Raw genomic sequence first — 23,366 nt, 5'->3', positions numbered from 1 at the left:
TATTGTTGCCACAGCAATAACGTTTTTATCGCTGAGCTGAGAGTGAACGCTTAGCTTTCACCACTCTTCATCAGTGTTGGATTAAAAAAAGCTCCGCAGCTCCACGGATATGCTACTCTACTACAGCCTGTGAGGTTCGTATTGGTTTTTATACAGAAAACAGGGATATTTTTGGTGTTTCTTTAATAAAATCCACGGAGAGTTTAGCTGGAAACACTTCATTTAGAAAACAGACGTGTTCACTTCTGCATTACTTCGATGCGTGACCGGTTATAAACACCGTTAGCTGAGCAGCTATTAACAGCTAAATAATGCATATAATCACTGTAAATAATGCGTATTTACCCTTAAATAAGAACTAAGTAGATTCATAGATATATTGTCGTTTTCCTTAACCTGGACAATAACCAAATGACAAGATTTACCTGATTGGTTATAAATGAATAGTATCACTGCAACCAATGCACTTTTACCCTTTAATAAGAACTAAACAGATAAATATATAGAATCAATAGATAAAAATAAAAAAAATAAAAAACTTTTCTCAACCTTGGGGCCAGGACCCCATTTGCGGTCCCCAAATGCCTTCAAGTAATAGAATATTTTTTTGCACAATTTTATCCCATTTTTGCTTATTTTTACCCTTTTTCTGCAACTACTCTAAACTTTCCACATTTTAACTTTTTCATCACTTTTTCTTGCCATATTTTTGCTCCTTATTATGCTTTTTTGCTACATTCCTTCCATTTATTCCACTTCTCCATCAAATTCCAAAGCCTTTTCTGCACATTTTTCCACTTTCAACACATTTCAAGCTTATTTTTGCCAATTCAACCACGTTAACCATTCATATTGCCATTATTTGCCAGTTTAAATAAATTCTTCCTACTATTAAACCACACTATTGACACTTTGGACCCTTTTTACCTCTTTTTCTGTCTGTTTTTGGCCACTCTAATTTGCAACTTTTAACCAATTTCTGTGGTTTTTAAAATCACATTTCACCACAGTTTTTGGTCACGTTTAGCTCATTTCACATCTGAATTAAGCAAGGGTTTACATCTGTAAGATGACTAGATAATATGGCCCAAATAATAATAAACTTCATGGATACCAATGGATATTATTCAGATAAATAAAAGCAACTCAATTACAGTTACGTGAGTACTTGTAGTCCATTACTTTCACCTTTGCAAGTCTCACTATTGCCTTGTGAAATCAGCCTCATACTAAACATCTGAAGATGATGATCACCATCAGCTGTTTGGAACCATTGGTGAATCTCATACCAACCTGACTATGATCCAAAATCATCACAGACTTTGTGCAGATGGACCAAAAAACCACAAATGCTCGTTTTAAAGGTCAAAAGTAGTGGAAACACAAAATGTTGCTTCAGGATATTTGTTAAAAGAAAAGTAAGAGATTATGTTTCTTAAGCATCCTGGGTTGACTAAAATACCTATAAAAACTGTTTTGTATGCTCTTCTGTTTCAAATATAGAAGCTGTAATTTTTTCACTATTGAACAGTTTTGTAATGTTTGTAACATTTTTTTTAGCCTACACTATACCTGAAACCAGGGCTTTATAACAGAGCAAAGTCGTAGAATTCACTTCCTGAAACAGAAATAATTATATGAAAAGAAATGTACAAACACCTACATGTTTTGGGAGAATATCCTGCGTTTCCATCATGTATATTTTTTCATTAAACGGGTGTTTAAAGTGTTTGCTTTCTCCTGTATATTTTAATGGGTGAAAAGGTGATTTTTGTATCTCACAGACCTGAGTGTGTGTTTGTTCTGTTATCTCAGCAGCTGTAATAACAGTGTGTGTGGGTTTGTTGTTGTTGCCGTGGGAGATAAGGAGACTCTTCCTTCCATTAAAGCTCCTCAGTGGTGGCATGTCTCACATCATTATTAATGCTAACTCTGATTTTTTTGTTTTAAAGGATGCACCCAACACGAAGCCCTGCGTCCATCCCGACAGGCGACCCCGGCCACGCCCTGGACCTCAGCCTCTCTGGGTCCAGGCTCTCTGTGCCCAGACGACCCAGCAGTGCCTCACCTGGAAAACACTTCACCCGCTCAGTGTCGGTGTCAGTGGCCTGTGACGGTCGAGCCAAGCGCAACACGCTGGTGAGCAACTCATCACCGTAACCCACTAAATCTTCTTTAATTGTTTTTAGCCTTTCAAACATGAGGCTTGTGGACCAAACCTGGACCCCTAAAGTGTCTAAGTCAACGCCAAAGTGAACGCTTAATATAATATCACTGTTTTTCCGGAAAAACGACTGTCTGAATAAAGAAGAACTTGCTGGAGTTATTACACGGAAGTCAAGGAAACATCAAAGGAAACATTAAAGCGTTCAGCAGACACCTCTGAAGAAGACTGGTAGTTGACAGTCGAAATACATCAGGAGATCAAAGTAAATTTCTTGAAAAGCAATTGTCTGAATAAATGAAAGTGGAACATATTATTCAAAAATGACTTGCTGGAATTATTAAGCGGAAGTCAAGGAAACATCATCAGCGGACACGTCTGAAGAAGACTGGCACTTTGCAAGAGTAAATTTCCTGAAGAACAGTTGTCTGAATAAATGAAACATTAACATGTTATTCAAACAGAACTTGCTGGAATTATCACTGTTTATCGTATGAATAACTGAAAATGTAAATTTGTAGATTTTTTTAATTTTTTAAATAATTTTCATCTAGAAAATGAAGAGAAATCAAAAATTTCACCTCAAACAGGAAATGTAAATATTAGTTGTTCGATACTGAGAAATTCAAATCATGGTTTCCTATTGTTAGAAGAAAAAAAAAAACCCATGAATATATCACCAAACTCTTTCAAAATAAAAGGACTCAGATTTGATTGTGGGTTGACCCATGACTTCCTTTTGTATCCCAACTCAATTCAATTCTATTCAACTTTATTTATATAGCACTAATTACAACAAAAGTCATCTCAAAGCACTCATCTCACTGTAATCATGAGGTTGAATACTTTGTTTTCTACATGTCGTTTCAATTTATAGGTAAGGTTTGGTTTCTCAATTCTTAAAAAATAAAAATACATAACATTTCTGTACATAATATGGAAATCTTTCTTGTTATTTATTTAATCTACGCTGTGACCGTCTGAGCTCATGGTATTCTGGTGTTTCTCAGCAGGGTGATGCCAGCTCTACCAGCCATCGCTCCATCAAGAATCTGAGGCGCTCCAACAGCACCACACAGGTCAACCAACAGGCCAACATCAGCTTATGGTACACACACACACACACACACATTTTTCACATGTAAAAGTGTGGTTTTATTTTGGTCTGGTTTTGTGTTCATAATCAAGTTTATTCCAGTTATTGGACAATATTGTGTATTGCGGTAATATAAAGTTTAGGGACACACTGTGTGTAAGAAAAATGATATTTCCTTTATTTTAAAGATCAGGTGCCTCGAAATAAAGGTTCAAATTGTTTATTTTATGATGTCTTAGAGCAGGGGCGTCAAACTCATTTTAGTTCAGGGGCAAAACACGGAGCAGTATGATCTCGGGTGGGCCACAGATTTTATGTAGGAAAACAAGTAATTTCAATGTTATTGTGCCATAGTTTACATTTAAAATACAAAATATGTTAGAAACCGACAATATCCAAGCAATAAATGACCGATATCAGTCTCAACAGGGTCTTCATTTTTCTCTCCTAGATATGTGACTAATTTCTATTCATTTATGGGAAATGTTTTAGGAAAATTAAAAGATTTTGTAAGAATTTTGAGGTTTTTTTCAACAGTTTAACATTAGAAACGGTTGCCATCGTGCAATATAACTAAGCAACAAGAAAACTGTGATCCCCTGCAGCTATTATTGCGTTTCATTTACACAATGATTCATGTTTTCTTTGTCATTTTTACTTTCTCCTTTGGGTCGAATTAGGTGCTCCAAAGGGTTGGATTTGGCCCCCAGGCCTTGAGTTTGACACATGTCTTACAATGTATTTCATTTTAGTTTTTTATAGTTTTCTTTTTAACTTTTCTTTCTAGTTCTTGTGTTTGTTTGAGAAGAAACATTAACTCCTACTAATCATTGACGTCTAAAACCACGCCGAGTCCTAAACGCTAACTGTGCTGCACACGCTAAACTGTCTGGTCTCAGCTAAGAATCCTCAGTCACTCGCCCACTCTCTCTCTTGTTTTTTCTCTCTGCCTGTCTTCTGATTGGACCTCGTTTCCTCGGCTCTTATCAGTGACATTGACGAGCGCCGAGCGCGTGCGTGTGTGGAACAGTATGTGCTCCACTCAGCCTGAGGCAGAAGCTGCTCAGATTCTCTTGGGTGACCTTTGCAAACCTCCACCTATTTCGTGTGTGTTTGTGTGTGTGTGCGTGTGCACGTGTGTGTGTACACTGCACTTTAAAAGCAAAGCACTCCTCCACCGTGTGCAACAGCTGGCAGCCCTTGAAGCATCCCAGTTGGGACAATGGGAAAGATGGTGTGGAGGGAAGCTGTTGCTGGGGTCATGGGGTGCAGGGATGGGCTTTGTGTCGTGTTAGTGGGGGAGGGGGAGGCCCATTGGGGTCAGGTTACCCCCAGTGAAAGGAGAAGTGTGTGTGTGTGGTTGTGTATTCTTTGCTTCTATTGTCCGGTAGCTGCCGTTACACCTCCTCCCATCACTCCCACTGAAAGCTAAGGAAAGGCACTTTGAATCACGCGGTTTAACACTCAAACTTTTCTTCTCAAATTTTTTTTACAAGAGCAGGAAAAAAATGCAAGTCGTACGGGCCGGATGAATGGAGATGAGGGCCGCAAAGGGCCCACAGACCACAGTTTGAGACCTTCCTCCCTCTCATCCTCCTGCTGCGTCACTCACTCATAAAGCAAAATTGAAGGAATGCACCCCCTGAATGATGGTGGTGTTAGATTGCTTTTCTTTGGGCCAGCTGGCTTCACCACACACACACACTGATAGCAGAGGGGGCGGGGCCAGAGAGCGGGTCACCCTGCATCTGCGCTCCCTGATGGGGCTCCTGCTGTGTGAGTCCATTGGAATCCATCGCTCAGCTGCTCCAGCATGAATTCCTGCACTGAGGGAAAAGGGAGCGCTCCTGCAGCTGCCCGTGCAACATTCAATCACACACATCACATTTAACCCTTGAGTGATTAATAAAGGATTTATTATTATTATTATTATTATTTAGATCAGTGGCTCCTAACCCTTTTTGGATCATGACCCCATTTCGATATCACAAAATTCTGGTGACCCCCAAGAACAACTGTATAAATTATTTTAATCAGTAATTCATTTTGTACGTTTCTTTAAATCATTTTGTGTATTTTTGTTGTCAATTCATACATTTCTCTGTTTTTTTTGTGTGTTTCTAGTCGCCTTGTGCAACTTTTGGGTAATTTTGTGTGTTTTGATTTCCTATGTGTGATTTTTGTGTAATTTTGTAAATTAATCTGTTATTTTTGTGTTTTATATTTTGTGTGTTATTTTTAAATGATTTTCTTTGCTTACTTTGGGGGCCACACAAAATTAGACCGTGGGTTGCATGTGGCCCCCGAGCCTCCTGTTGCCCATGTCTGAGCTAGAGGTGATAAAATGAGCAATATATATATTTTTTAATCAGTAATTACTAGACATTTCAGGTGACCGCACATGGGGTCACGGCCCCAAGGTTGAAAAACATTGCTTTAGATTACAAATTTCGAAGATTTTCTCCTTATTTTTATTAACATTTAGCACATAACACCGCTGGCTGAGCAGGGCAGAGGGTTAAAGGGGCGGAGCTATGTTATCAGGCCAACCAAAAGGTTCATGGAGTCCTCATCATAGGCTGATACGTTATTAAATGTCTGTTTCTTTCCAGTGAGGAGCAGCATGACGACTACCTGACCGTGTTCGACAGCAGCTCCGATGGACGCAGGAAACTAGCGAGTCTGCGTAAGACGTCCCCTGACAGAACCACATGGAACATCCTGGTAGGTTCTATCACAACACTTTGAATAAACAGATTTCTGCAGGAAAAAGACAGAGACGCTCGAGAGAATAAAGATATCAGCAAACATTGTTCAGTTACATGTAGGGTTGCAAAGAAAACCAGGACATTTTTAGTAATATTTTGGTAAATTTCTACGGGAACGTTACCTCTGGAATATTTAGAAAATATATACCTTTTAATGAGATCTCTTTATTAGAATTAAGGCAAGGCAAATTTATTTGTATAGCGCATTTCATGCACAAGGCAACTTACATGATCAGAAAACATTCAACAGCTTAAAAATCAATAAGAACATTAAAATCGACAACAAAACATTTAAAATCATCAATTCAAACATTACATTAACAACAACATGACCAAAAATCTCCCTCCTCAACCAGACATTTTGATTAATTTTATAAATATTAGCATCCATGCAAAATAATACAATAAAAACATGTCATTTCAACAGATTTATTTGCATAATTATTCAAGTTTTCTAAGCATTTAGTTTTTTTAGGACCTGCAGAAAGTAACTTGTTCTTAAACTTCAAAAATGTGATTTCAACCCAAAACCTTTTAGAACTGAAAACCTCAGTGGCAAAAACCAACCAATAACTACTCTTCAAGAACAGAAACAGTGCAGTTTGTTTTAACTTTAATTATTTGATTGAAAAAAAATATTACTAATCCGCCTGACCCCTTTTTAAAAATGTAAATATAATGCCACAAACCCCCATTAAGTACTACAGAAAAGTCCTGTTAAAAAGCCTTTCAGGAAATGGGTGCATGAAGTTGGTTGATGCTAAAATGTATTCTCCAAACTTTATTTAACATCCCTGTTATTTCCTGTTAATTCCCATCAGTTCATTGTGTTGGTTTTTGTTCCTTAAGGACGACCAGCCCAGAGTTCTCCCTCTCCACTCCAGCTCACGCAGCATCAGCAGCTCAGACTCTCCCACCGGCCCCAAGAAAAGGGACCCCAGCATCGCTTTGGCCGCCACCTTCACTGCTAACAACAGGTGGGCAGTGTCTATCCTCGGAAACACCCCCCCCCGCCCCGCCTCCCCCAAGCTCGGGTTTCATACCTGTTGATCAGCCTCCTCCATCTACAGCCCCTGTTTGTTTCTCACAGGAGCAACAAAGGCGGCGTGGGAAACTCCGTCACCACCATCTTACACAACAACTACTCAGAGAAGCCGCTCACGCCAAAAAGCTCCAACCAGAAGCCGTCATTTAAGTACGTAAAAAAGCTCCAGATAAACGTGACATGGTTCATATATCCAGGGATGTAAGATTATAAAACTGTGCCTTTATTTTGGAAAGTTGTTTTTTTTTAATGCCATCCTGCCACATTTCTGTCACTAGAGGGCAGTAGTGGTTTACTTTAGCTCAAAGTTGAGGCTTTTCAGTGTCCAATGAAAGGTTTGGGACGTTTGGTGGATATTTTCAGTTTTAAAAGGACGTAGGGTTTATTTAGGGTTTTATTTGAATAAAGTTGTAATTTCATGAGAATGAAGTCGTATCTTAATAAAATCATAATTTTATGAGATTAAAGTTATAATATTTCAAGATTAGTCATAATTTTTTAAGATAAAAATCATGATATTTTTAGGATAAAAATCATGATATTTTTAGGATAAAAATCATGATATTTTTAGATTAAAGTTGCAATATTTCAAGATTAGAGTCATAATATTTCGAGAATAAATTTGTAATTTTATGAGAATAAAGTCGTATTTTAATAAAATTGTAATTTTATGAGATTAAAGTCATATTATTTCAAAATTAAAGTTGTAATATTTCAAGAATAAAGTGAATAAAGAGACTAAAAGCTCATGGTGCAATATTATGTAATTTCTTTTGTATTTGACTTTGATACTTTTTCAATGTGTGCTGAGAGCTGCTGGTTGAAGGCGTTGTGTTTGCTGTGTAGTTTGTAATTTTATTCACCCTTTTCCTCAGTAATATCCTGAAGGCCACGGCCAATGACGAGCTGCCTGTGGAGAGCGGATCCCTCACCAAATCTCAGAAGAATTTCTCCTCGGCGTCACCGTCCTCCAGCTCCAACAACAGATCTCCGGTGTCGGCGCAGCGCTGCAGCCCGGTGATCTGCTCCCCGAGGAGGGAGGCCACGGAGGAGGAGGCGGAGAGGTCAGACCATCATCATCATCAGCAGCACAATAACTCTGCTCCGCCTGTCCGTCTGTCTGTTTGTGTTCTATTTGGAAAGTCATGCCGTTTGCGTGTGTGAAGGTTTATTAAACAGGTAAACCAGGCTGCGGTCACCATCCAGCGCTGGTACCGACGCCAAGCCAAGACACAGCTCGCCAACCGGGAAGTGCTGAAACGCATCCTCACCAGTAAAAGAAAGGTCTGCGTCTGCTCCCAAGTTTAAATTTTGTTTCCTCACCGAGTCCTGAAAGGTGTGTGACATCTTTTATTTTGTAGGAGTGGGAGGAGAGAAGTGAGGATGATGGTCGTCCAGAGAGGCAAAGGAAGGATGAAGACAGGAAACGGATACGGGAGGAGAAAGCTCGGCTGGCGCGTCTCACTGCCATCCAGGTGTGACTTTTCATTTTTCATTTCATTTCTTCTGACTCTACCTAATGAATCTTGAGTGATGTGAACAGTCTATGTACGTAGCTCAAAGCTGATTAAATTACAGGGAGCTGAGGTATATGCTAAGTTGTTTACTGAAGGCCCAAACATGTTCCAGACCCAAAAACACGACAATTTCAATTTTGAGGAGCTGGCATGTCCACCAGATAGAATGTATAGCAGATATTTTTGTATAATCTGAGAGAGTAGGTGGAGCTGTATTACTATGCCAAATGTCAGTTTCCTATGTTGTGTAGTTCCTGAGATATTGGAAGCTGAAAATGGAAGATAAATAAGTACGCATAACCTTCTCGCTAAATTGGCCATACCTAAAAAAGTATTCATCCGATCAAATTAAAAATGTACAGTGTGCCTATTGAATAGTCACGGAACAATTGGTAAAAGTTTCTGAATTTTTTTTAGACCAAAGTGCGTGCACCATTTGTTGAAATCACATGGAATGGCCCAGCTGTAAACTCTTTAATTAGGATTATTAATGCTGAGATGAATAAATCAAAAGCTCCTTCATTGTTTTGCAAAAGATGTTTCCATTTTTATTTACAAAGCAGTAAAATCTGACAACATATTACTTTTGAATTCATTTTGTAGTGGTGACATGAATATTATGTAAACGATAACTCTGGTGTGGTGTTGTAGGAGCTCAAGCAAAAGCGAGCGCATCGAGCTGAGGAGGTGCAACATGTGGCTGAGGCACAGCTGGAGAACGTGAGACAGGCTGGGGCGGTCGGGCGCAGGAAGCCGCCCAGGATTTCCCTGACCAATAAAAGCCCAGCGTCCCCGAGCAACAACAGCCCCCTGTCCCCCACAGACACCAAGACCAAGAACACAGGTTTGTGCCGTGGGCGTGTCCCACTAGGTGTGCGTTTGAAAAGACAATCAGTAATGAGTATTTACCAGTACCTACTGTAATAATTGTGTAATGTGTGAATGTTTTTTCTCTGACAGACTCAAATTTAAATATAGTCGCTGAGGAAGTTGAGCTGAGCTTCAGAGCCATTTCTCCGGCTTTCTCCAACGACAGAGCTTCCCAGTATTCCCAGGTCAGGAATCCTTAATCCTTTTTCCCTCGCTCTTTGGGTTAATCCACCTTTTAAATCCTTTTCTCTCCTGCAGGAGCCGGAGGTGAGAACAGACGACGCCACTTCTCTTCGGCTTCCCAGAGACGATGACAAAGTACTTCTTAAAGGCAGAGCGTGTCTGACCAGCCTCGCTGCAACGAACGCCAACACATCAGAGGTGTGTGTGCATATGTTTGTTTTTTTGGTTGGTGAGCACTGGTTCCCATCCTTTTTCTTTTCGTGACCCCATTTTTACATCACAAATATCCAGCGACCCTAGAGACTTTTATTTTTTTGAGAATTAGTTTCTGATCAGGTTTATTAAAGTGTGTCACAAATACAGGGATTAGTGCACAAAGTGACAAGTGTGACACCTCAGATATTTTTATACAGCATTTTGTTTGAACTCGATTTGTATTTGATGATGTTTAAGTATAAGATATAGTTATTTTTTTATATTAATTTTGTGTGCTTGCAGCCACGTTTCTGTCAGTATGCCCCAGGGCAGCTGTGGCTACAGTGTAGCTTACCACCACTGGTATGATTGGTGTAAATAAATAATGCAAAAATAATGAAAAAAGCGCTACATAAATCCAATCATTATTATTATTTTTATTGTTATTGTGTATTTGAAGATTTTTTAAATAAAAATTTAAACCGTTTTTACCCCATTTTAGTTCCCGACCCCAAGGTTGAAAAACACTGCCCTAAAGGGACATGTCATTTATCTTGTAGAAAGTTTTTTTTTGTGCGTTAAAGTTGCAGTACTTTATATGCTGGTTAACTCGATCGGACTTTGTCTTCCACTGGTGGTTTAAATTAGGTACTGCAGCATCACAGAACTCAGCGACCTGCAGAGATAGAGCCAGAGCGCCTGAGGCCTCCTGCTGCTCCTGGACGGAAGAAGCTCCTCAGAGTGTCTTCAACCAACAGGAGCCCGACTTCACCGAGCAACAACAGCCCACTGTCACCCACAGACATGAAAACCAACAACACAGGTAACTGTCCCAGCCTCTGAGTCCTTAATAAACACCTCATAATGTGTTAAAGCAAAGCGTCTGTGTTCACAGACTCTAACCTCAACATCACGACTGACGCAGGAGAGCTCAGCTTCAGGGCCGTTTCTCCATCGCTATCCAACCATAGAGACTCCCAGTGTTCCCAGGTGGGGTCCATTAACTCACACAACACACTGATTTCACACATTTTTTAATCCTTTTTTTGCTTTACAATGACTTTTGAATTTTTGAATTTGTGTTTTTATTTTGGCAGTGTTGAGAAAAACAAAAAACAGAACAAACAACACTCAATTGACTAATCAGCTGAAAGTGTGTAAATTGAAGCAAAAGCTTATACACACCTACGCCATCACACAAAACAAAACAAAGCTCTCTAGATAATATCACCAATAATTAATTAGGAAATTAATATCACTATTTTTACAATACACATTCAATATATATTCTATACAAAGTTTTATATATATATATCATATTTACTACACAAATTTCATCAATTAAATTTTAAATATAAAATATTCTATTCCAATATATATACTGTATATGATTTTAAGAATAATCCATTTGTGTGTTCTCTGTATGCTGCATTATGAATCAAGTTTAATCCTGTGTGTTGAGGGCGTCACACTGTTTATTATGGGAGTTTCTATTGATGTCATAGTTTTTCTACATGATAACCACTGCATGTTTTTCTCCAGGACGTCCTGCAGAGGTCAGTGAGTGTAGAAGATCAGCAGCAGCAGCCTCATGGAGCTCCGTCTAAAACCACGCTGCACGAGCTGCTCGACACATTAAAGCTGCTGGAGGAGGAGCCACAGAGGCTGTCAGTGCCGAAGGAGAAACATGTCTGGGTTGATGAGGTCAGGATCAATGTCACACGTAGCATCATGAAGCTAAAGGCATGGGTTCTAACGTGTGTGTCGTTTAAAGGACGGCGATTCCAACTCTCTGACCACCGACAACCTGGAGCGCCACGGTCAGCTGGTCCACCACCACGTGCTGCCGGACGGGGGCGCCCTGCTGTCTGAGGCCAAGCTGCAGAGCATCATGAGCTTCCTGGACGAGATGGAGAAGTCTGAGCAGGAGAGGCCGCGCTCCGTCACCTCAGGGTCACACAGAGAGGTTAGACACCCAGTGAGCGTGTCTGAGGGGCATGCATGTGATCAGAGTTACTGTGGTACGTAGTTGTTTCAGTGACTGATCACTCTTCTCTCTCAGGCCGTGCTGTCTGAGGAGGAGCTGGTGGGCATTGATCAGGCCTCGGCCACCGCCGCAGAAATCAGCGGCTCCATGATGAGGATCCGAATGGAGCTGGAGGAGAAGAAGCGCTCGGTCCACATGCTGCAGACCGCTCTGGTAGGGGACGGTGCTCACAACGTGTCTGTTAAAGCAGCAGTATGTAGAATCGTGAGAAACAACTACCCTCCCCTTCCTGCTTTGAATCCTATCGTCTCATACCGTGCACAACTTTGTCTTGTTTTGTTAGAGAGTTTTCCGGTGTTTGAGAGACTCTGACATGAACGCACGTATCACTCTGTAGTTACTGCTCTGAACTGCGGCTGCTGGCATCAGCTTGTTCCCCCACACAGCTCACACACAGGTGGCTGTTATCTCAGCTGCTGCTCAGGGCAGAGTGACGACCATCACTCTTGCATTCAGACTGTTAATTGAACTGCGTCTGTTCTTTCCACCGTGGATAAGCTTCTCTTAGGTTTACACAACGTATCCCGTCTATTCTCACTCTCTCTCAGTATGTCGGGCAGATGCTGCATAGTCATGAGCATCCGCGAGGATGCAAAGCAATCCGTCCCTCCCGAGTATGTTTGTGACTTTAAACTGTTGCTTCTCCACCTCGGTCTGCCTTTTTCCTCTTACTTTTGCCGTGTAACCACGGTGCCTATAAATGGGGACTTCTGCTGGAACGTCCTCCATTGTACTTAACTACAGAGAACGTGCATCGACTTTAGTCGGGCAGGCGATAGTAACACCCCAAAACAGTATAAAGCTTTTATACATGGCCAAGAGAAGGAACAGAGGTCCCGTTTCTTCTCGGAACACTTTGAACTACAATATGCTCAAAGGTGATTATAGATTGCTGACCAAATGAAGCCAAAATAAACTTACATACATACTTACTTACTTACATACTGCAGCTTTTATGAAAGCCAGACTGGATTTGACTCGTGTGTGCTTGTGCGCGTGTGTGTGATCAGGCGCAGCAGAGGGAGCTGACAGTGAGACACGCCAAGGAGACGGAGAAGGAGCTGAGCAGGAGCTTTCAGTTGCAGAAGGAGCAGTACGAGGCTACCATCCAGAGACACCTGAACTTCATCGATCAGGTTAGGAGCACAAGGACAAACGGAGGCAGAGGTGAAGCTGAGGGGCTGGAAACTTCTGTTCTGTCCTCGACTGTTACTCACCTACAACACAAATCGCAGACAAAATGAACATATAGTCCCACACATTGAAGATGCAGGACAACAGTGTCCTCTGTTAGACTTTGTAATGTGAGGAAACTTGAGGAAATGAGTGTTCAGATCTACACATTCTGTTTCCTGTCTTCGTCTTCAGCTCATCAGTGATAAAAAGACCCTGAGTGAGCGCTGTGAAGGTGTGGTGGCTGAGCTAAAGCAGGTGGACCAAAAGTATATGAAGAAGATGTCCCAGATGCAGGAGCAGCACGAGCTGGTGAGCATTCACTAGAGTCCCTGCTCTTAGCTTCTGCTCTGCAGCCTCTGCTTGTGTTCGTCTGGTTTAATGTTTCTCCTTCTCTTCTCTTCGCCTCTGCGTCCTCCTCCATCTTTAGGTGTGGCAAATTCTCGGTCCGTTGTGTGAGGTAACTTTTTTCCCCTCCTCTAACTCGGTGATCATCGTGTGTCTTATGCTCTCGTCCATGTTTGTCTGCATGTGAGCCTCCATTTCTCCAACTCATGTCTCACCTTCTCCTCATTATTTGGCCTGTAACCTTTAACCTTTAGTTTCCAAATCTCCCACGTCACTGCCCCCTCCTGATGAAACTATAAATCTACCCATTAGTTTCTCCCCTCCTCCACTTCCGCAGGAGATTAAGAAGCTGAAAGACTTAATGAGCGCCACCGAGAAAATCCGCCGGGAGAAATGGATCGACGAGAAAACCAAGAAGATCAAAGAGATCACGGTTAAAGGTGAAAGTCGACTCAGCGCTTCAGTTCCCGTCAACTAACGTCAACATAGCACAGGATTAAATTAATCCTCCAACAGTTTAGACCTGAGCACATGAATCACTCACTGCAGGTTTGGTGTTTACACAGGTTTGCATTGCTGTTAGTGATGCACACAGGTAAACAGAAAAACTATTTTTAGTTAAATATTGAATAACTAAAAGAACTGAAATAAATAAAAAGCTTTTTAGGGAAATAATGAATAACTGAAATAAATACAATAAATAAAATAAAAATAAATAAAATGCTTTTTTTGTGAAATAATAAATAACTAACATAACTGAAATCGATAAATTTAATTAAATTATATGTTTGTTTTTATTTATTTGCCCTAAAATAGGAGGAAAATAAAAGAAAAAATTCAGCCCACAGGAGAAAGTAAAAGGAGTGGTAGTGTTTAGTGTTTTGTCCCATTAATAAAATTGCATCTACTAATCCTAATCTTTCCCATTAAACTCCCATTAAAATCAACTATCCCTCCCCAAGCAGGTCTGGAGCCTGAGATCCAGAAACTCATCTCCAAGCACAAGCAGGAGCTGAAGAAGCTGCGGATGCTGCACGAGGCGGAGCTACTGCAGGCAGACGAGCGTGCGGCTCAGCGCTACGTCCTCCAGAGTGAGGAGCTTCGTCTGCAGCTGGAGAAGGAGAGGGACGAGCAGTGCCAGAGGGAGAGGGAGCACGCTCAGCACAGGTGGGTCTGAATGTGGTGCACTTTGTTGTTATTGAGGCACAAACATGTCCATGCATGGTTGAGGTGTGTTTAAACATTAACGTGTGTGTGCGTGCGTGTGTGTGTGTGTGTCAGATATGAGAAGCAGCTCCAGGAGGAGGAGCTGTCCCTGCAGCAGCAGAGGAAGCGTCTCTATAAAGAAGTGTCTGAGGAGAAGGAGAGACTGGCTCAGGTGGCCTCCAGGTATGCTCCGGGTTCACGTGTCACACATCCTGAGAAGTGTGAAAACAAATTGTTTTCTATGACACGCAGGTGGATAAATACAAGGCCAATGCTCCTACAATGGATGAATTAATGAGTTCAGGTGTTTGTGTCCCAGGTATCTGATCTGATGGCCACATTATCAGAATAATGATCAATCTGAACATTACCACAGGAAAGAACAGAGAGTTTGTGTGTTTTTGGGGTCATTTTGTATGTTTTTGTTGTCCTTTGTGGATTGTCTTTCATTTTGTGTTAAAAAATTTCTTATGCCTTTTTCTGTGTCACTTTGTTTATTTTTATTGTCCTTAGTCTATTTTATTTTATTTTGTGCGTTTGAAAAAATTGTCATGTGTTTTTCGCAGTCATTTTGTTTAGTTGTGTTGTCCTTTGCGTATTTTCTTGTACTTTGTGTGTTTTAAAAGTCATTTTGTTGTCCTTTTGTCTTTTTTCTGTCATTTTGTGTGTTTTTATATTCATGTTGTGCATTCGCTTCGGGGAGTTAATGTGTTTATCGACCCTACAAACTGACATGTAGGTGGATAAATATGAGGCCAAAGCTCGTAAAACTGATGAATGAATGAGTTCCCATGTTTGATTAACATTCTGTGTTTGTGTCCCAGACAGCGCGCCGAGCTGGAGGACCTGCGGCGGCAGCTGGAGGAGAACAGCTCACTGGCTGGACGGGCGCTCAGAGAAGAGCTGGACAAGAGCCGAGAGGAACAGGAGAGGAGACACCAGGTATAAAACTCAGCAGCGCCCCCTCAGGTCTCCACAGTAATAGCACAGTGTGCATGTTTGTGTGTGAGAAGATGGAGATGAAGGCGATGCAAGAGCGGCTGGACCTGGAGAAGCAGAGCTGGGAGGAAAACTACAGGAAGAAAGAGGTCAGTTTCACTGGAATCTGGATTAAATCACTCGTTCACTGGTTCCCACACATTTTTTCTCCTTTTGTCCTTGGATCATAGTTTGAAATGTGCAGTTTTTATTCCGTAGCAGTGTCAGAAACACACAGAAATGTACATGGTCCCCACGCTCATGAAATTCCTGGAAAAGTTATGAAATTTGAAAAAACGATTTTTGCCTTTATGTTTTAATGTTTAAAATATATTAAACCTCAAAGATGTTAAGCGTTATCTCAAAGTGTAATCAGAGTGACACCTGTTCCAATCCAACCTTCGCCATTACTATGAGAAACAAGTCCCTTAACAGTTCCAGCAAGATTCATTTTGTTTTCTTTTTGAATAGTATGTTAAGTTAAGGTTTCAAATATTGCAAAATGGGTGTCAAAGGCGATTGCGCCATTGTACGACGCTATGATAGATAAGTGATGGACACACAACTTACATTCCCTGTGCCACATTTTTGCTACTAACCGTGGCACACTGTCAGAGCGCTGTTACACTAGTACACTGGAAAGACCAGCTTAACGGTTCAAAACTAAGTGATGGAAATTTGGTGAAATATTTTGGAAAAGTTCTGAAAAATCATTGTGAAAAAAGTGTGGGAACCCTGAATGTATTTAAGAATAGATCTAAAACACTTTTTACAAAACTAGAAAAATGGTGAGACATATTTATCTAAATATTTGAATAAATAACTATTAAAGTAAAGCAATTAAGTCTTTATTAATAATCTGTGTCAGTTATATCAGGCTTTCTCTTTGTCTTCCAACTCTCTGTTGGGAGAAAGTTACTTTACTGGTTTTCCACCCACAGATGATTGTTGATAATAAAGAATGAGATATTAATAATAAACTTTAGTGAAGCATTAATGAACAAAAGTTTATTCATTAACGACTGTTCTTCTGCACTTTTACTTATTTACATTGTTTTCTTTATTCAAAGTGTTTCAGGGAAGAACTGATGATGATTGTGAGACGTCATGTGACATCCTGTAAGTTTAAACAATAGGAGGCAGTGATTTACTGCTTCAGTTTTCTTCAGTAAATTTTCAACATCATAGTCATGGATGGACACCCGCAAAATATGCAAAATGACAAATACCCAAAAAACAGCAAAATGACTTAGAAAGAATCAAAAAGGTTTACAAATATACAAAAAAATTCCAAAAAAGCACAACAAAAACACAAAATATATGAAAAGTAACAACTAAATAATGTACAAAATGCCAACGATAATGCACAAAAATGACTCCAGAATCACAAAATGGGAGAAAAATATACAAAAAGACAAAATACTCAAAACGACTCTTAAAAACACAACAAAAATTAAATAAAGAACTCTTTGTTGTTTCCTGTATTAATGCTCTGATTGGTCACCCACCGATTATATACTGTTCAGTATCTGGAAAATATCGGATAATAACCAACTTACGTAGGTTAAGTCAGACTTCAACCAGCAAGGATTACACAATCCTGTATGTTCTATAGTAACAGAGTCAATTCTCTTCATCAGACACAATTTAATCTGAATTTAGTGTGTGTAAACTGACAGTGTCCGTGTGTGTGCATCCTCAGGAGGCGTGGCTTCTGAGCCGTGAGCGTAAGATGAAAGACGAGCTGCGGCGGGACCGCGACAAAGAGATCGAGCTCGCCATCTGGACTCTGGAGGAGGAAACCACCAAGGACAGAGAGGAGTGTGAGAGAGCAGCTGAGAATAGGTGTGTGTGCGTGTGTGCGTGCGTGCGTGCGTGTGTGCGTGTAATGAGGAGGTGACGCTAAAATGACGACCTCCGCCCCATCATTCACACAAACCAATTTAGCCTTCACTGACAGACTCCAGGATAACAATGAAGTGTGTTAATCTGAGCATTAACACGGGGAAGAACAAAGAGTTTGTGTGTTTTATGGAGTCATTTTGAATGTTTTTGTTGTCCTTTGTGTGTTGTCTTTGATTTTGTGTGTTTTAAAAGTTATGTCTTTTGCGTTTTTGTTGTCCTTTTGTTTATTTTTCTGTCATTTTTTGTCTTTTACCAGCCTTTTTTGTGCCCCATCATTCACACAAACCCATTTAGCCTTCACCTACAGACTCTGGGTTAACAATGAAGTGTGTGTGTCTGCTTGTGTGTGTGTGTGTCTTCTCAGGGTGAAGCGTGTGAGGGAGAAGTACGAGGCTGAGCTGAAGGAGCTGGAGCGCTCTGAGAGGGCGGCTGTGGAGAAACACCAGGACCTGAGGAAGCAACAGATGGAGAGTGAAGGAGAGATCCTCAGGCTGAGGGCCGCGCTGCGACAAAAGGAGCAGGAAGTGGACGTCGTCACGCAGGTCAGCACCGAATCATCACCACCATCATCATCATTATCATCTAACCCTTTCCTCCTCCTTTCAGTCCAGAGACAAGCTGGCTGATGAGCGGCACCACCTGGCCGAGGTCATCAGGCAGGAGTTCGCCGACCGTCTGGTGGCGACTGAGGAAGACAACCGGAGGATGAAGGTGGAGGCGTCAGAGATGAGAGCGCGGCTACGGCTGGAGGTGGAGAAGGTGACGCGGGAGAAGGAGGAAGAGCTGGCAGAGGTCCATCAGCGGTGAGAGTGACATTATCTTCTGCCTTGTAAGGCCTTACTGGACTTCTTCTGTGGTGGTTGACCAATAAAGTCAAGTTTGGAAGCCTCATGAGAAAAAAAAAAAAAAAAAAAAAAAAAAAGGAAGCCTCATGAGAAAATAACGGGGTTAGGACGTAACCCTGTGGTGCTCCAGTACGACAAAAAAATACACATAATGACAGAAGAATACACCAAAAAATAGAAAAAATACTTAATAGGAATCAAAAACATTTCCGACCATACAGAAAAACCCACATAAGGACAACAAATATACAAAAAGTAATCTCTGCTTAGCACTGCTGGTTGGCTCCTACAAACAGGAATGTTGACACCAAGGCTAGTTTAACGCTGTAAAACCTGAGCAGGAGACACAACCCCTCTGCCCCCCTAACAGGATGGGCTGGTTTCCCCGGCTAATGCTTAATGGCCTCTGGGATCCTTCTTCACCTGCTGAGGGGTTTTATTGTCCCTGTCTCTCACACACACACACACACACACACACACACACACACACACACACACGCACACACACACACACAGAGGCTGGAATAACTTGTTTGTTTGGTCACAGTCAGTGACGTTTGACAACTGATTTTCCCAAAATCTATAATAAAGTTTACGAGAATAGTTTAGGTTTTAGAAAAAAATTGCGCCACAGTATTACTTTAAGTAATATAGTGTAGCTACTGCAGGATACGCTATGTCGTATTTTGTAGGAGTTTTATTGGGTTTGGGAACGTGGAGGAAGTGACAGATCTACAACGTACTGTGTATGGTCATTTATAAAGATTCATGTTTTTGCTGTAATTTTAACTTTGAACAAAGTTTTTCTGCACCCAGACCAGATTTTGGCCCACGGGCCCCGAGTTTGACACACATGGCTTACAGTGTAAGGTTCATTCCACGTACATCTGTATGGTTAATGAAGATGTAGTTAAGTTCTTACTGTGTGTGTGTTGCTTAAAAGTTGTTATGAGGAAACTGTTGTTGATAATGTTTCCCAGGACTTCCTTTTCTGTGACCGACTGATGACTGAACATTTTATATTTAAAGCAGAACTAAGTAACTTTGTCACCTTAATAAACCCTTCCCGTAGTCCCTGTGAGGGTAATACAAGTGTTTATGGGGGGGGGGGTCCTTTCATCTCTCCCTGCTGTCTCTGGCCAGAGAACCGCATTTGCATCTTTCCCTACCTCCAACCCGGTGGCAAGACGTACTGCTTTACGGCAGCAAAATACAAACTAATGCTAGATTATGACCAGCCCCATGGATGCACACGGTTGTCTACAAATTCACTTTTCTCAAACTTATATCATGGCGGAACCAGCAAAAAAAGGCAGTGAAGACCTTTGTCTGAGGAACGGAGCAACTTCATGCACTGACAGCTCAGCAGCAACACACAGCAATCACACACACTGTCGTCGCGGCAACAGGCACGTGCACACACTCTCAACCCAGCACTCCATCAGGCAGCACACACACAAATATCCATCCATCTATCTATGCATCCATCCATCCATCCATTTTCAGAGCCGCTTTGTCAGCACACAAACAAACACACATTTCCACACTCCCTTCCGTATTACTCCCACATCATTCATTTATTTTACTTGTCTCTCTTCCTCATACTGTTCACATGGTTACATGGGACTATATGTGTGAAACCCTTAGTGTCACTGTTGTATTAGGATTTTTCAGTGATTGGTTGCTACTGTCTTCTGAGCAGTTAAAAAAACGGGCTTTTTTTGGGCCTGCTTATGCATATTCATGAGTAGGCGTGTCTGTAGACACAAACTTCATGCCTTGCTCTTGCGAGGGAGATCAGTATTCACCAAAGCGATATTCTTTGCTATCCACACACTGTTGTTATTGTTTTCAGCCAAAAAACTGCACATTACAGTAAAACGCATGGCTACAGTATTTAAGCAGCTCTTGTGATTGTGAGTCAGACGAACACTGTTTAATTGCGTGTATGCAGCAGCAGCAACGAAGGTTAATCAGCTGTCTTCAGAATCAGAATCACTCACCAGAGCTGCTACGTCGCTTTCTTCTCCTCTCCTCTCCTCACCACAGGAATAGTCAATTTAAGGTGATAATCATTTGTTTTGTCCAACCGTAGCATCGCATTGGGTCACAAACACATCGGATCAAGTCAAAGGCAATATGAGACGATATAACGGGTACTAAAAATGGAACTGCTCCGGAGGAGGAGTTTCCGCATGCTGACGTCAGCGAGCGAGGAAAATCCAAGTCGTCTGTTTGGAGCTTACTTTTTACAAAATTTGGAATAACAAGCGAGAGAGGAAACAGAACTTTTTCAACTTTGGTCCTCTGAATGAGACTAAAGGAATTTATATCACTGTAGCAAAACCATTATGAAGTGATTTTTTTCATAATAGGCTACCGCCCCTTTTAAGATATAACTTCTTCTTTTGAGGTTCCTCTTTTTTTCTGATTTTGAATTTAGTCTTGTGTGCGTGTGTGTGTGTCACAGGGTGAAGTCGGCCATCCTGAAGAAGGAGGAAACCGTCGGAAACCTCCGGAAGCAGCACGAGGTGAGACGACTTGAACGAGTGAAGAATGTGATCAATGATGATTGACAGCAGAGTTTGACCTGGTCCTGTGCTCTGATAGGCTGCCCTGAAGAGGGCGGAGCATCTGGAGGCTCTGTGGGAGCAGCAGAGGAAACAACTGCTGGAGAAATGACTCCGCCCTGAAGGACTTCACGTACCCACACACACACACACACAGTTACCTACACGCACACACACACCCTGCCTGAGGCTGAATCTGTGGAGCTGCACACGTTGGGAACCATTACCTGGACCCTGTTCAGGAAGACACTACTGGACTCAATCCTCTGTTTCCTGCTGGGCTATGTGTAACTGTACCAACCGCCACCCCCCACTTCCCATACAGAAATGCCCCCCCCCCTTCCCACCCCACCCTCACTCTGCCACACAGAGCACTTCCAGATGTTTGTGAAACCAGCCCAGGCCTGCTGCTAATCAGCTGAGTCATGTGCTTAGTCCCTCAGGGCTACGCTAACGCTAATGACAAGATCTCTGCACCCCCCTACCCCCACACCCCCACCACCACTGTCGCCCCCACCCAGCTTTGAAGTGATTGTTTGAAGTTTTCTGAATCAACAAGAAGCCTCGGAGTCTCCGTTGGTTACAGACTTTGGTTAGAAAGCATGTGGAAAGTGTGAGGAAGGAACAAACAGGACGAGAAGAAGAAGAAGAACGAGACGCCATGAGGCACGTCTGAGGTCAGTTGATTATAGGGTGAAGGTTTCTGAATGTCGGTCAGAGAGAGAGAGAGAGAGAAGAAGGAAGGAAGGAAGGAGAGAGGAATGTGAGTGGAAACGTTTCTAGGATCAGTTTAGCAGAGCTGGGACAGAGCGGGTCATGTGACTAGGAGTCGTCACATGTGTGTGAAGTTTTAATTAGCTCCGCCACTTCAGAGGCGTCAGCTGGATTTGATTAGCACTGGTTTGTTAAAGAAATCAGGACGAGGATCAAGAGAGAGAAGAAGAGAATCATTGCTCAACGCTTAATATAAAACCAGAAAAGATCCAAAAATGCAGACATTTTTCAGGAAATTTCCTTTTGAGCCTTATTTCTAAATTTCCCCAAACCTTTAGAGCAGAGATGGGCAACTTTATCATATCAGCATTAATATGGGGGGCGGGGTTTTGTCTTTGTCTGTGGTTTTGATGTCTTGTCAGTTTTCAGTCATTTTATGTGTTTTTGTTTTGTGTTCTTGGTGTAAATTTGTGTAGTTTTCCACATTTTAAGTAATTTTTTTTTAATTTTCGTTGTCCTTTTGTCTATTATTTTATCCTTTTGTGTGTTTTAACAACCTTTTTTTGTATTTATCTGCCACTTTATTGTATTTTTGTCGTCCTTTTGTCTATTATCTGTCATTTTGTGTATTTGTAGTAGCCCTTTGTGTATTGTCTTTCATGTTGCGTGTTTTAAAAGACTTTTTTTTGTGTTTTCTGAGTCGTTTTGTGTATTTTCTTTCATTTTGTGTATGCACTTGTGTACTTTGTGTATTATGTGGGGCTTCATATTCCTTCCAACATCTTGAATTAAAGTTTTTGGGGATTTGCTTTGGGGGCCACAAAAAATTAGGCTGAGAGCTACATGTGGCCCTCGGGCCGCCAGTTGCCCATGTCTGCTTTAGAGGTTCAGACATGTGGATGAAGAAGAGTGGGCGTCATGTGACCACATGGCTCTATTTAGTGTAAATAATCACAAACAGGACTTCCCTGCTTCTGTGTTGTTCCTTCTCTGTTGAAACTCAGTTAAGGACAAAGAGATTGAGTTTCAAACCTGACTGGTGTTGGTCTCCTATAGCACACCGCCCTGCGCCGCTCCGCTCCGCCGTCAACACAGAATCTCTTTGTGGATAAGATTTCAATAAAAGCATCCATAGCTTGAGTCATGGAGGGGAAACAAGAGGTTGTGTTGCAAAGGGAAACTGGACACCTGGAGGTGAGGCTCTGTTCTTTAGAAGCAGAGGCTTTCTCATCATCCTCTTATTTATTTATTTACTTTAGCTTTTTTTTGAAGTGTTTTTAGACGTAGATTCATAAGAAATGTTCACCTGTGCCATTTTTAGATGGTCTAAATGCAGTATGTCAGGTTTTTACTGACAGTTAACACAGAAATGATGCCAGATAGACTGGAAGGGTGGAGTCCTTCTGTTTTGCATGCCTGTGCGTGTGTGTGTACATCACCAGGGCCTCGGCACGCAGCGACAGCAAAGTGAGTCGGCGTTTCTGGCAAATGCCCGTCCTACAAGTGCCAATGAGCCTTTTCTTTGTGCGTTTGTGTGTGTGTGTGTGTGTGTGTGTCCATTCATTCCACTGTGGCCTAAAATGACCTTCTGCTCACACACACACATACAGCTGCACACAAACCATTCCAGCTGTTGTCTTTGTTACCATCTAAGGAGCCCGTGCAGCCATGAATGCACCGCGCCGTTTCTTCCTATAGTCGTGGTTCTGTTGTTGTGGATGATTTGAAAACAGTGAAGAAGA

General features: G+C 41.6%; 1 protein-coding gene and 1 long non-coding RNA gene across 4 annotated transcripts; one reads left to right on the top strand and one right to left on the bottom strand.

Moving 5' to 3' along the window:
- Positions 1–22,130, top strand: cep131 (centrosomal protein 131). 3 transcript variants are annotated; one of them, XM_028476299.1, is made up of 30 exons: positions 1–134; positions 1,953–2,139; positions 3,178–3,272; positions 5,873–5,984; positions 6,878–7,005; positions 7,119–7,223; positions 7,949–8,137; positions 8,240–8,357; positions 8,435–8,548; positions 9,242–9,434; positions 9,551–9,645; positions 9,719–9,841; positions 10,487–10,661; positions 10,734–10,828; positions 11,381–11,542; positions 11,613–11,804; positions 11,901–12,038; positions 12,896–13,021; positions 13,254–13,370; positions 13,489–13,518; positions 13,744–13,846; positions 14,372–14,573; positions 14,688–14,795; positions 15,437–15,554; positions 15,626–15,700; positions 17,293–17,435; positions 17,860–18,037; positions 18,102–18,298; positions 20,811–20,871; positions 20,951–22,130. In XM_028476299.1, exons 2-30 carry the CDS (start codon positions 1,954–1,956, stop codon positions 21,020–21,022), a joined length of 3,750 nt encoding a protein of 1,249 aa, XP_028332100.1. In that variant the 5' UTR covers positions 1–134; position 1,953; the 3' UTR covers positions 21,023–22,130. The 3 variants fall into 3 exon arrangements, with proteins under 3 accessions (XP_028332100.1, XP_028332099.1, XP_028332101.1); XM_028476298.1 differs by having other exon boundaries at positions 3,175–3,272; XM_028476300.1 differs by lacking the exon at positions 13,489–13,518 and having other exon boundaries at positions 3,175–3,272.
- LOC114481493 (uncharacterized) lies at positions 628–19,405 on the bottom strand. Its single transcript, XR_003676248.1, has 3 exons — positions 19,392–19,405; positions 11,361–11,362; positions 628–815 (listed from the first exon to the last, which is right to left on the bottom strand). It is a non-coding gene; the product is annotated as an uncharacterized LOC114481493 (long non-coding RNA).
- Positions 22,131–23,366: the final 1,236 nt, after the last annotated feature.

Source organism: Gouania willdenowi, chromosome 19 (assembly GCF_900634775.1).
Source record: "Gouania willdenowi chromosome 19, fGouWil2.1, whole genome shotgun sequence".
In the NCBI taxonomy this organism is placed as follows: domain Eukaryota; kingdom Metazoa; phylum Chordata; class Actinopteri; order Blenniiformes; family Gobiesocidae; genus Gouania; species Gouania willdenowi.
The sequence above is the reverse complement of the archived record's forward strand: the minus strand, read 5'-3'. Positions and strand labels throughout refer to the sequence as shown.

Bases quoted from the DNA above. Each gene is read 5' to 3' on its own strand.
- cep131 (XM_028476298.1), top strand. From the start codon at position 1,954: ATGCACCCAACACGAAGCCCTGCGTCCATCCCGACAGGCGACCCCGGC. The intron at 8,138-8,239 runs GTCAGACCATCA...GCGTGTGTGAAG, and splicing joins ACGGAGGAGGAGGCGGAGAG to GTTTATTAAACAGGTAAACC. The intron at 12,039-12,895 runs GTAGGGGACGGT...GTGTGTGATCAG, and splicing joins ACATGCTGCAGACCGCTCTG to GCGCAGCAGAGGGAGCTGAC.